The sequence below is a fragment of the Sinohyriopsis cumingii genome, chromosome 5 (genome assembly GCF_028554795.1).
Source record: "Sinohyriopsis cumingii isolate HCF-2022 chromosome 5, ASM2855479v2, whole genome shotgun sequence".
NCBI lineage: Eukaryota > Metazoa > Mollusca > Bivalvia > Unionida > Unionidae > Sinohyriopsis > Sinohyriopsis cumingii.
Genome location: NC_142965.1, coordinates 146,730,443 through 146,744,053, shown reverse-complemented (window position 1 = coordinate 146,744,053; position 13,611 = coordinate 146,730,443). Strand labels below are relative to the sequence as shown.

The window sequence follows — 13,611 nt, the reverse complement described above, 5'->3', positions numbered from 1 at the left end:
GTTTATATGCGATGCCATGATCGGTTTTTAACGAGAATTAATTTTAAACTCACCGATCAGTCAAATAACCTAACTGATCTACAGGAGGAGGAGTTAGTGATCACTCTGTTTGTAAGATCATTGTAAATAACCACTTAGCAGCAGAGGGGGCGATGACATCGACGCGGTCGTCGATGTGCTTACCGGACGCTGACGACGCTGGGGATCGGCGCGCAGAAGGTGTTAATTAAACCAAATGACGATTGGACGATCCCCCAACGACGTCGTCGTTTTTTTTTTTACCAGGCGCTGACGACACTAGATCGTTGAGTGCAGAAAGTAATAATTAAGCAAAATAACGATTGGACAAAATGTCCGATTCGCCCCCCCTGCTGCTTAGATCATTTACAATTTCCAAAAGTACAATATCCAAAGAAATGTCATCCACATTACATCAAAGCAGCATAGAGGTGTGCCAACATTATCTCCATTGTGCATGTTTTAAATGCAAACAACTTCACCTTACATACGTCACTCTCTGAAAAGTACATTATAACAAGTGAGCGTTCCCATAATAAACTATTTGTTCTACAGTCACTCTATATACACGTCATGACGTAAATATTGCTAGTTATGGGAGTTTCCATCTCACGTCAATGATGTACCCTTATGTGTTTCACAACATTGGGTTACTGTATCAGTACCACTTAAAATTGATATCAATGTTCCTTGTTGGTGGAATAAGGCTGTTTTAGTAAATTTAAATACATTCTACACCAATCTAGTGGATGTAAATGCCAGTAAAAGTGTTGAATACTTGTTAATATATTGTTACGGGGTAGCGTTGCCGGTTAAACTTCCGGTGACCACTGAATGACACAATATGCTCTTTGTGGCTGATAAACTCTTATCAGAGTAAAGGCCCAGTTTAAATTAGGCCTTAACTCCAAGAGGTCACTGTGATTCTCTGACGAAGTGGGGAATCCTTACAGAAAGACTGGAACTAGGGATGAAATTCAGACTCAGCTTTAAGTTTCATCTTGTTTATTGACAGTCAAAACTTGTACGGAATTAAAATGGCAAGACTCAGCTATCAGGTACATCAATTCCAAATAATAACTCCTTGATTTTATATCACCGTGGTAGTGTGCAGTTGGATAAACATCAATAATTTAGGTATCAGTTTGTATGATAGAAGTTGATAGTAACATTTATCAATGTCAAAGTTTAATGTTCAGATGTTATATTAAAATTATTGTTTGGTGATAGATTTTGTAACACTGGCCATCTTTTCATTTAAATTCGTATTGGTTAATTTCAAACAGAGCCTCGAGAAATAGTCAATGGCTGTAACAATAATAACTAACATGTGTATTAAACCATGAGAAACACTCAACAGCTTTACAATATAACAGATAACTACAGGAAAGAGCTTTGAGAAACACTCATTTGCGCTTTATTAAAACCTGCATTTATTATTATTATTATTATTATTATTATTATTATTATTATTATTATTATTTCTATTGAATTGTAATAAATATCATTATTTGAAAAAGGTCTGCAAGAAACACCTGACTTGACCTCACAGGATCATAAAAATACAGTCTGAATACTATTTAACTGAAAAGCAGATATTTAAGCTGAAGTTGCTTTTTAAAACACAACAATGAATGTATAAATATCCGTAAAGGTCTTAGAGCGCAGATGTAAATTTCAAAACTAAGTTTTTGAGCTATCAGAAATTTGCTGTAAAAGAAACTTTATTTCCTTTGCATTTACTTATGTAGATATCGCGAAATAACTATGAATTCTGATTCACGGAAAATAATAAACAAAAGAATTACCTCCTCTTTACACGCTTCCTTATTATAGTAAAAACGTAGCAAATGATTTTCTCACACTCTTTCTAAACGTAAGAAGCTGTTAATATGACCCTCGGAAACCCGAACAGGTCCTAGTAGAGACACTGACAAGCCTTTTATACCTCCGGCGGAATTCTGGAGAATTCTGCGCTTGCAGGAAAAATTCTGCCGTTTGCTGGGGCAACCGTACTTTGCTACCGACAGCAACAAAACTACACCTAAATTAAAAATTGTAATTGAAAACCTATATAACCCAGCGTGTTAGCTAAGTGTGCATGCAACAAATTTATTTTTCAGTGCTCAACATTTGCAATTCGAAAAAATGTTTTAGCTTTAAAATTAGTGGTGTAAGCGACCTTAACTGTTATGCGAGAAAACGACGAAAGTGTTCCAAATGTGTCGAATCGGAAACGAGGCTAATACCTAGGAAAGTTACATTTATTCCCGGCATAATAACATCGTGAAATGAAAGAGTTAAATGGATGATTTATTATCAGTTTATATGGGAATATGAAATAAACCCGAGAATCATACCAATCGTCGTTTGGTATTGAATAACAATAGGTATTAATGACAGGGTTCCCATGCTACCGGGAAATCGGGAAAAAGTCGGTAGAAATGATAATTTTTTTCCGACTGTAAAAAGTCCTTGAAGTTTGCAAATATTGACGAAAGTCGGGGATAACCAGGGAATTTTTCCTCCACAACTTGACGCACGAAACAATTACGTAATTGAGTCGTAACTGAACTGATCGTGAGTTAAAACTATCGAGTTCTAACCAGAATATTAGGAGGTTGCAGTATAGATCGGTACAGTGCTTGCCATAAATATATTTGTTGAGACAATCCAAACTCTCAGTGGATTCAATTCGTCTAGTGGACATTTTGTTTCACAGACAGCTCGATATCCGTATATTTTTATATGGAAGGTATGAAAACCAGTCTAGCATCACAAGAGGCCAACATGGAAACGTTAAAGCATAGCCGCTTAACGGATGGGCTATCAAACTTAAACTTTGTTAAATCGAGTTATATTTGCATAAAATCGATATGACAATTATTAATTTCTCAGAAATTGCGAGTTTTAAAATCGTTATGTCTTTAATCTGCTGAAAGACGATGAAACTAGTGCGTTAATGAAATCTGAGCTGGCACTAGCGATTTTGATTGCAAGTGGCACGAGCACACACAATCTAACAGCCATCATTTTTAAGTATTGTAGAAAAAGAAATTACATGAAAGTCTTATACTAGCTGAAATACAAATACAGAAACGAAAGATCACAAAATTCTTTATATTTATTCCGAGACCAACTTCCGGAGTTTTGTTGCGTCACGTGACTGCCGCGTTGACATGTGCTCTGTCATGCAGGGATCATACGAAGCAGGGAACCAGACTGTTCTGCTTGATGAATCAGACTGGCCAGGTTTTTGTAGTTGTTCTCGAAATAAATATATTGAAAATTATATGTTCTTTCGGGTTTTTACGAAAGGTATCAGACTTTTATTTAATATAATTTAATTTATTTTACAAGGACATTAAAAAGGATTTTGTTGTTGATATCATGTGACTATTAACGCAAATGGCGAGTACCGAGATTCAAATTTTTTATATGTAATTGCTCTGAACCCACATTACATCCTAAATGCCCAGATGTGAAAATTTGGGATTGGAATATTCAGAGGAAACCCGGATTAGAAACATTTCGAATCTTCTTAGCTGAACTTTGGTGCGAAACTTATACACAGTGACATGTAGCTTGAAGCACTGGTTTCAGATCTTAAATAGAACGTAGGAGAAATGGAAAATTGTCGTCCCTTTTATTATTTATTAAGAAACGATAAGAGCCCATATATCAATACAGGTTTGGGGACTGGTTTATTGAACTACAATAAGACAAGTTGATTTTACAGAATGTTCAGTCCTTGTTTATATAATAATATATAATTTTGAAGGTCTATTGTCAAAATTTAAATCAACCCTCTTTTAAATATCTTTAAATGATGGAATGCTTTTACCAAATCGTCTTAAGGAGTTTAGGTTGGTTGAAAAAATATTGTTTGAGATTTTATTGGCACACATAAATCCAGGGTTAAACTTTTTTCGTTACAAGATAAGATCCTAATACTTTGCATTTATTGGGTTTTTTCATACTGTGATAGGAAATGTTTACTTTGCATTACAAGCAAATACATTACTAAAGAATTCTTTGGAATTAAAGGTTTGAAAGGAAGCAAAAAATGTATGCCCATATGTTGTTTCCACATAGCAATATAATGCAGGTCAGCAAAGCAAAATTAGAATTTGTATTCTGTACATAGAAATGCCTTTAAATGTCAATTATAGGAAGATGGTCAGATTTGTTTCGTGTGACTCATTTTGTGGTTTTGTACATGATCATGTTTTCGGACATATATGTTTTGGAATCTTGAAAGAGAAATATCTTTATAATCCAAAATGTTCTTTAATTCCATTCAGTAATGGTCATAGGTTAACTCTGACAAAATTAATTGCATCCATCAGTGTTGACAACACCTACCCACCTAGCTACGATGTCGTAACCCCGTCTATAAAGTTGTTGTTGTTGTAGGGTTTAACGCCATTTTTCAGCACCAGATACGCTATATATCGCGGCCAGGATCAATGGTGGAGGAAGAACCCGGGAAAACCCCAGAAAGAACCACCGACCCACCTGAAGCTACTGGCAAGCTTTCTCACATCGTCTACGAAGTAGAGGCACCCGTATTAGTACTACCACTCACGCTGCCTTACCATCGAATCATTTGCGATGAGTGAACTTAATTTAAAAATGTTTTTATAAAAATTGGAGGCTGTATTTCCTGCCCATTAAATATGTTTAAGAATGGAATAATATTGTTTCAGTTTTTGCAAATTGGATTTTGCGGCATGTACAATGTTCATCATTCTCTCTCTCTCTCTCTCTCTCTCTCTCTCTCTCTCTCTCTCAAATTACTATATTTTGCTGGATTGATGAAGTCGTGAAACTTAACTACGCACTGTATGAAAGGCCTGGCGAAAATCAACTACACACTGCCTGAACGACCTTAGCCGAAATCAACTACGCCAGGGGTTTCAACTACGCGGCCAGCCAAGCCGTATCCTGTGGCCCGCAAGGTGATTGGCATCACAAGGTGTCATGAGAGATAACAAAGGGGGTGCGGCCCTTCGGCCGTCGAAGATGTCCTCAGGGTGGCTTGAGTTTGAGACCCCTGAACTACGCCCTGCATGAACGGCCTTAGCGAAAAACAACAACACGGTGCCTGAAGGGTCTTAGCGAAAACAACCACGCGCTGCCTGAAGGGCCTTAGAGAAAAACAACCACGCACTGCCTGAACTGTCTTAGCGAAAAACAGCTATACGCTGCCTGAAGGGCCTTAGCAAAAAAAACAACTGCGTAACGGCCTTAGCGAAGCGACAGCTATTCATGCAGTGTTTAATCGAACTGAAAAAAATATAGTTCAATACAAAGAATGTAGTCGAATTGAAGAGTGTGTAATCAAATTGTAAAATATATAGCACAATTCTTAGAATATCAGACAATTATAAACATAGTAGCGAATACAAAATTATGCATAACCATGATTTTAATTTTTCAACACAAATATTATAAAAGTGGTGTTATGAACTGATACATTATGTATTTTATTGTCACATGATACGATTTGAAATAGCCTTGATGTTTTTACAATGACTTTGTACAATGTGTAATCATTTGTTTGTTTTCTTTATACAGTCACAACTTGTTTACATTACCAATAAATTGAAAGTTACCACAATAACATCATTCGCTTACTTGAACTGGGGCTATTTTCATCTTCCAGAGAGTTTATCCACAGAGAAAGACAGCTGAAAAGTCCACTTATGAATAAGAGAGAAGAACTGTACGTACGGAGCGACGCCGGCACAAGAGCTGATGATGATGCTAAGCTACGAGAGCAGCCGTGTTCTCAAATTACGTTCTTTCTAAACTATATCTACCACCTGTTGCTAGAAATACACATGGCCACATGAAAAGCAATTCTTTATTTTACTTTAAATTTACATTATTATGTTTGATCTTGCCAGTTCTAGCAAGTTTGACAGACGTGACTTTGTGATGAAAGCCATTTTCAAACACAAGAATTGTATGTGCATATAGAGCATATTTGATTCAAATAAACTCTATGCCATGCCACAAGTTTATTATGCTCTTAAAATGATGACTCTAAAAATAGCAGTACTATCTTGTGCGTGTCTTAATGAAAGATAACTTCAAATATTTGAATAATTTTAGTATTTAATAACTGTGTAAAACTAATAATAAATTATTGTATTGCTTATCTCAAAACATGCGCTCAAATACTATGGAAAGACTTGTACTTCTCAAGCCGTGCATGCAGATGGAAAATCTTTCCCTTGGCTTCTTCAACTTTTCTAACTTTGTACACCATGTTCTAACCACATGTATAATTAATTACACAACATGGTCTAACCACATGTATAATTAAACAACTTGGTCTAACCACATCTATAATTAAACAACATGTTCTAACCACAGGTATAATTAAACAACATGGTCTAACCACAGGTATAATTACACAACATGTTCTAACCACAGGTATAATTACACAACCTGGTCTAACCACAGGTATAATTACACAACATGGTCTAACTACAGGTATAATTACACAGCGTGGTCTAACCACATGTATAATTACACAACATGGAACTTTATGTATACATAACAGATTTCTCTACCCAAAAGACAAAAGTTGGAAAGTACTAGAACCTTTGATATTGAAACTTTACAATGTCTGTCTTTAGAAATTTACTAATAGACGTACTTATTTCCCTACTGGCTAATACGATTTTATGTTTGGATGTTTAGATGATTTGACATATAGCAAATTAGCAAAACGTCAACACCAACAACCAAAGAATATATACGTCAGTTTATACTACCATTAATGGTCACATGACTTGGGATAAAGTAGCTGCTGACAATCATTCCATCTGTGTAAGTGTAGCTTCTTCGTGGATCCAGTAAAAATTGCAAATATCAGGCCAAATAATGACAGAACAAGTAAAATAACACGTTATTCATAGAAATAAAACAATCACAGAAACAAAACAATCATAGAAATAAAGCAATCATAGACATAAAACAATCATAGAAATAAAACAATCATAGAAATAAAACAATCATAAAAAAGCAATCACAGAAACAAAACAATCATAGAAATAAAACAATCATAGAAATAAAGCAATCATAGACATAAAACAATCATAGAAACAAAACGATCATATAAATAAAACAATCACAGAAACAAAACAATCATAGAAATAAAACAGTATGTCAACTTCTCTTAACAAACTTGTGAAACAAATAATAACACCTGGCAATGACGATGCTACATTTTTTTGTAATTTAAATAATTGACTATATGTATCAATTGACTATATGTATCATTGACTATATGTATCAATTGACTATATGTATCAGTTGACTATATGTATCAATTGACTATATGTATCAGTTGACTATATGTATCAGTTGATACAATGACGATGCTGCATTTTTTTTGTAAGTTAAATAATTGACTATATGTATCAATTGACTATATGTATCATTGACTATATGTATCATTTGACTAGATGTATCAATTTCTCAATGAATAAATCATGTTAGCCCCTTGATGCACGTTCATCTTATACCAGTTTCAGTATTAGCAAAAAGCTATCACTGTGATAGTATTTGCATTGGCTACATCAGAAATTCCCTTTTCTTTAAATAGTTCTTTAGCATTTAGCTAATAGGATATTGTTTTTTTATTTATTGAATTAAGTTTCAAATATTTTGTCCAGCTTAAATATTCAAGTAATTGCACAAATGTTCTTGAAACATGTAAACTATTATTGTAATACTGCATTTTTATTTTAATGTTTTGTCGATTTTTAGGAAAAAAAATGATTCTGTTTTCATGCATTTGAACATCAAATTTCATCAAACAAAATATCTCTTTGATTTTGAATAATCTTTTTTACTGCAGTAGTTCTCTCTATCTATAGGCTTTTAATACTTGGTGATCAAAGCATTTAGTTGCGGATCGTGTGCACATTCCTGAACGTCATAGACTTGCATTACCTCTCAGATGGTTAGAGATGTTTCTAATGGGAATTTAGATTGTGTTCTGTCTATCTGATGCCCATTTGATTTTTGCAATATAAGACAGATATGATATGGATTTTGAACCAAAACTTTGAATAAACGTCGGTTATTTTGTTCCAAATATTATTTTCCATAGTCTTCTCTCAAATAATCTTTAGGAATCGTGTTCTCTTCAAAATCTTGTTTAATTTGGGCTGATGTGTACTTGAGTTGGGGCAGTTATTTAATTAGTATGCTGCTATGATAAATAAATGGATAAAGCCTACCTGGAATACAAATGAGATTTATCGAAAACTGTAACATCGTTTTACAGTATTCGAAGAGTACAAACAGCTATAATAATAATAATAATAATAATAATAATAATAATAATAATAAACCATGTTAATGTTTCCTTAATGCAAGAGTTGCAACAAAAAAATCAAGCCATTGTCATCACAAAATAAAAGCAATATAAAATTTCACAAAGTTCAAAGTTCAAATGAAGTTTAAACAAAATATATTGTATGGAAGGTTGTGGTATGGATGGTTTCTTGTGCACTTTTTTCATCTGGTAAAAACTAACGTTTTTTTCTTCTTCATAGTATCTTCAGAAATCCAGTTGTACAATATGCTGAAATTGAACAAATGGAAAGCTTCTTTTTTAACAAGCAATAATCATCCAAAGCACAGCAAGAACATCAAACGTTCGAGACTGGATTCATACATTTCCAATATGTTACTAGTCTTTACAAGAATTAATTAGTATATCATTTTCCTGCATACTAATGTAACATCAAGCAAAACGTATAACTACCCATGTTTAACTAGCACTTGAATTTGTTTATTACTGCACGACCAAAGCAACATCTTTAACATCGCTCAAGCAAACTTATAGTCCAACTTATAGTCAGACTTATAGTCCAACTTATATTATAGTCAAACTTACAGTCAAACTTATAGTCAAACTTACATTCAAACTTATAGTCCAACTTATAGTCAGACTTATAGTCCAACTTATATTATAGTCAAACTTACAGTCAAACTTATAGTCAAACTTATAGTCAGACTTATAGTCAAACTTATAGTCAGACTTATAGTCCAACTTATATTATAGTCAAACTTACAGTCAAACTTATAGTCAAACTTACATTCAAACTTATAGTCCAACTTATAGTCAGACTTATAGTCCAACTTATATTATAGTCAAACTTACAGTCAAACTTATAGTCAAACTTACAGTCAAACTTATAGTCAAACTTACTTATGAATAGTCATTAAATTTCTTGGGTAACAAATATAAAAGACTTTGATTAAATATAAAGATAAATGCCGACCAAAGCAATAATCATTATCAGCAAATTTACCATTCAACAATAAACTCTTCTCTTGCTGCAGGTGCTTTGAAAAAGGTATTGAAGTCTAAATTTGGTCTATCATCAAACATGATTAACGAAGACGTTAAACGAATTGTTCCAATATATTTTGGTCATTTCACAATTGACCATCTTATTAGCACGTAGACTTTAACCTGACACAAAAAGTACAAAATAACAGAGTAAGTGTGGTCAATGGAACTGCACATCCGTTCTGGGAACAAGCCAAAAGAACTTGTTAAATCACAAATGCAACAGTACGGCCTAAAATATCTAAATCCGTAAATAAAGTTACCACTCCATCTACGTCCGTAAATAGAGTTATCACTCCATCTATGTCCGTAAATACACTTACCACTCCATGTACGTCCGTAAATACAGTTACCACTCCATGTACGTCCGTAAATACAGTTACCACTCCATCTACGTCCGTAAATAAAGTTACTACTCCATCTATGTCCGTAAATAAAGTTACTACTCCATCTACGTCCGTAAATACAGTTACCACTCCATGTACGTCCGTAAATACAGTTACCACTCCATCTACGTCCATAAATACAGTTACCACTCCATCTACGTCCGTAAATACAGTTACCACTCCATGTACGTCCGTAAATACAGTTACCACTCCATGTACGTCCGTAAATACAGTTACCACTCCATGTACGTCCGTAAATAAAGTTACCACTCCATCTATGTCCGTAAATACAGTTACCACTCCATGTACGTCCGTAAATACCGTTACCACTCCATCTACGTCAGTAGTGAAAGGGGATACTTTACGGACAATGGGAATTAGCATTACAGAACCCCTTGGGACACTTTACGGACAATGGAAATTTAACATGGCGAAAAATCGTGGGTCAATCTACGGACAAGGGGAATTTAACATGGCAATAAATCGTGGGACACTCTACGGACAAGGGGAATTAACATGGGATTTTTTTAAAAAAAAATTTTTTAAAAAAGGGGCAGGCAATTCAAAGACTATCTCTTTTCGAGAAATATGGCTGGCCCTGAAAAGGGCCTTTGGTTTATGTTAATATTCCCTTAACATAAAGGGCATTTGCGACATCTTCTTTTCCTCAAACTTCGTCTTACAGCAGGGCCATACATCAGAGTCCTCTTGAGGCAACCTTGTCTCTCTATATAGACTCTTCTTATCCACAGACTGCTGTTGGTCCTGTAGACAACGGTCCACTTGGATCGGACATACATGAGCATGTCCGTCCTGAACATCATTGTTGACACAAGGGTTGAAGATTCAACGTCGGTCCACATGTTGAGGCTCCGAGAATAGGTGAATCAATGCAGTGAACTGCGCTTATTTATAGGGACAGAAAGGATTGAAACGGATTGAGTTCATTCACCAATCCGAACACGCGTTACAGAATTCAGTCAGCCCGCATCCAATCCGAAGAGAGCAGTCTGTGACGTCACGTAGTCAATATAGATTCGCTAGCGCTTGTGTGCAGTCAATCTATGCGATAGTGATTCAACATGACGGAAACTCAGAAAACGATCCAGTGGGGTGCACCAGCAGGGGAGACCGCCCAAGGGAACCCGGACTTACTTTCAGAAGAGGTGAATTGGGATTTTGTGGATTTTCTCTCCTCGCAAGAATTTGTTCCGGAACCTGCGTTACCTTCTTCATTACCGCAAGTGGAGAATTTTAGACAGAGACAGAAAGAAGAATTGGAGAAATTTATTCAACGACAAAAGGAAGCGGAACAAGCTTTTCTCCTACAGCAACAGCAACAAGAAGAAGAGGTAAGAAAAAAACAACAGCAAGAAGAAGTAGCAGCAAAGAAACAAGAGGGTGAAAATCAAACGGTCACGGTACTGTTGGACATTTTAGCGGAGTTAAGAAGTCTGAAACAAATGTATCAGACTTCTTTATCACGACCGAAGAGAATACGACCTTCCCGAGCCAAACATGTCAACCCTGTGACTAAGCCTACCGTACCACCCTTAGTGATTTCAACCCAATCATTATCATCATTACGCAGTCCAGAAGTAGGCCTTGGCCGTGGCAAAGGCTTAAGGCAGTTAAAATTGATTGCTTAAACTCACCCCTGCACCAAAAAAGGCCCTTTTCAGGGCCACCCACATTTCTCGAAAAGAAATACAATTTCAATTTGCCAATAACTCAAAAAAAACTCACCCATGTTACCCTTATAGTACGTCTCTGTGTATGAGTGCGTGAGTGTAGCTTCTTTTTTTAAAATCAAAACTCAAAGACTCTTACCTTATATCATTCATTTATTCTTTTCTCCATTTTTTTACAACCCAATTTACAATTCACATCACAACACTTTAATTAAAAGTTCATTGATTTCTTCTTTTCTCCTTGTTTAGTCTCTCTGTTTTTTAATTTCTTCACCGTCACACTCTTTTCCTCTTCTTCTTCCTCCTCGCTTTCATCCCTTCTTCTTTTTTTCTCCTGTTTCTTTTTCTTCACCTGTCTTCTTTCTTCCTCAGAAGAATCCCTCTCTTCCTCTGAAGAATCCCTCTCTTCTTCTGAAGAATTCCTCTTTTCTTCTGACTCCTCTTGTTTCTTTTTTGGGCAATCTGGAGACCAATGTCCTTTTTCTTTACAATAATAACAGGTATCTTGACTTTTGTCTTTTTTATCCCCTGTTTTTTTTCTTTTTTGACGGTCTGGACACTCTGAAGACCAATGCCCTTTCTTCTGACAGATATAGCAAGTATCTTGACTTTTATCTCTAAAGGAAGGAGAGTAGTCCGTAGGCTGGTCTGAAGAGAATTTTCTAATGACCCCTCGCAAAGCTCTGACGAAACGTTCCATCTGGTTAGTCTCTTCCATCGTTGTGCTCGGCTTGAGAGTGAAATGAATAGTGAAAGGACAAGACACACACCCTTTTATATACGCTGGTCTGCTATGACTATAAAGTAGTTTATGGTGTTTGAACTTGAGTCATTTGACTTTTTGCTTTCAAGATGAAACGATCCCATTCATTCGAGAAGAAAGAAGAAGAAAGTAAGAGGCAGAAACGTGATCTATCGCCTCGTACCAGGGCTGAAATCTTGGCACAAATTCATGCCAGTGATTTTGAAGAGGACATGAGTGAACCAGAATCCCAACCCTCTAAACCAAGTTCATCACCCTTAGTCAACCCTGAAAAGTACTATTCCATTCGAGAGACGGAAAAGCGCTCCTCTAGAAAATTTAGAACTACGGCTTACAAATACACGGTGAAGTTTAAAGATTTCAAGTCCGACGTGCCGTTAGAGAAAGCAGAAGTGTTCATCACCGAGGTGTGGGATTCTTTGCTCACTTCACTCAAGCGACAATGTCAACCCAAAGAAGACGATCGCTTGAGACTTTCCATACAACACGACGGTTTGAAATCCCCTGTTTGGATCGAGTTTAGCACCCCTGCAGAATTAACTGCTTCCAAAGTCATGGACAAGATTCAACACGTACAACAATCTAATGATCAGTTTGACATCACCGATGGTAAAGCCACACTGGACATGACCCACGTCTCTCCTCCTCAAGGGACTGGACGCAAAAAGATGTTATTGGTGGACGACCTTCGCAACACCAAAAAGAGTCTCGTCCGAATTAACAACCCTCAAGACCAGATGTGTTTAGCCCGTGCCATCGTGGTGGGACGAACCTATGCCAACAAGAACAACACGGTAGAATGGAAAAGAACCTGGGACACTATTCAACGTTCCGACCGAGCCAAACAACGAAACGAAGCAGAACTCCTGTTACAACAAGCCGGACTGCCCAAAGACACACCCTGCGGCATTCCTGAGATGCAAAAATTGCAAGATGTCCTAGCTCCACGCTACACCTTGAAAGTGCACCCTCAAGAAATGCGCGGGCCTCTATTGTTTCGAGGCCAAGATTTTAAGGACGGAAAATACATTCATGTTTATCATCACGATGACCATTTCGATACCATTACCAGTATCACCGGATTCCTGGGATACGGTTATTACTGTGAGAAATGTGACTATGGTTATAATAATCGAGAGCAACACAAACATTGTGGATGGAAATGCTCAGGATGTTTGGCCTCTCCACACTGTCTGAGCGAAGAACCAGTGCCTTGTTCCACTTGTCTGCGCACGTTTGTCAGCCCTACCTGTTACCAACAACATTTGAAGACGCAAGGTTCACAGAAGAAATGCGCTTGTCAACTCCTGAGATTGTGCCCTACGTGTGGACAAGGCATACGTACCAATAATACCAAGGCACACGTATGTT

At 36.4% G+C, this 13,611-nt stretch overlaps 1 protein-coding gene across 1 annotated transcript in view; it reads left to right on the top strand.

Moving 5' to 3' along the window:
- LOC149800417 (uncharacterized) overlaps positions 1–8,136 on the top strand; it is an 85,499-nt gene extending 77,363 nt beyond the window's left edge. The window contains exon 14 of the mRNA XM_089960056.1: positions 5,687–8,136. Coding sequence (XP_089816182.1) covers positions 5,687–5,715 — 29 coding nt within the window. The 3' untranslated portion in view covers positions 5,716–8,136. The remainder of the gene's footprint in view (positions 1–5,686) is intronic.
- Positions 8,137–13,611: the final 5,475 nt, after the last annotated feature.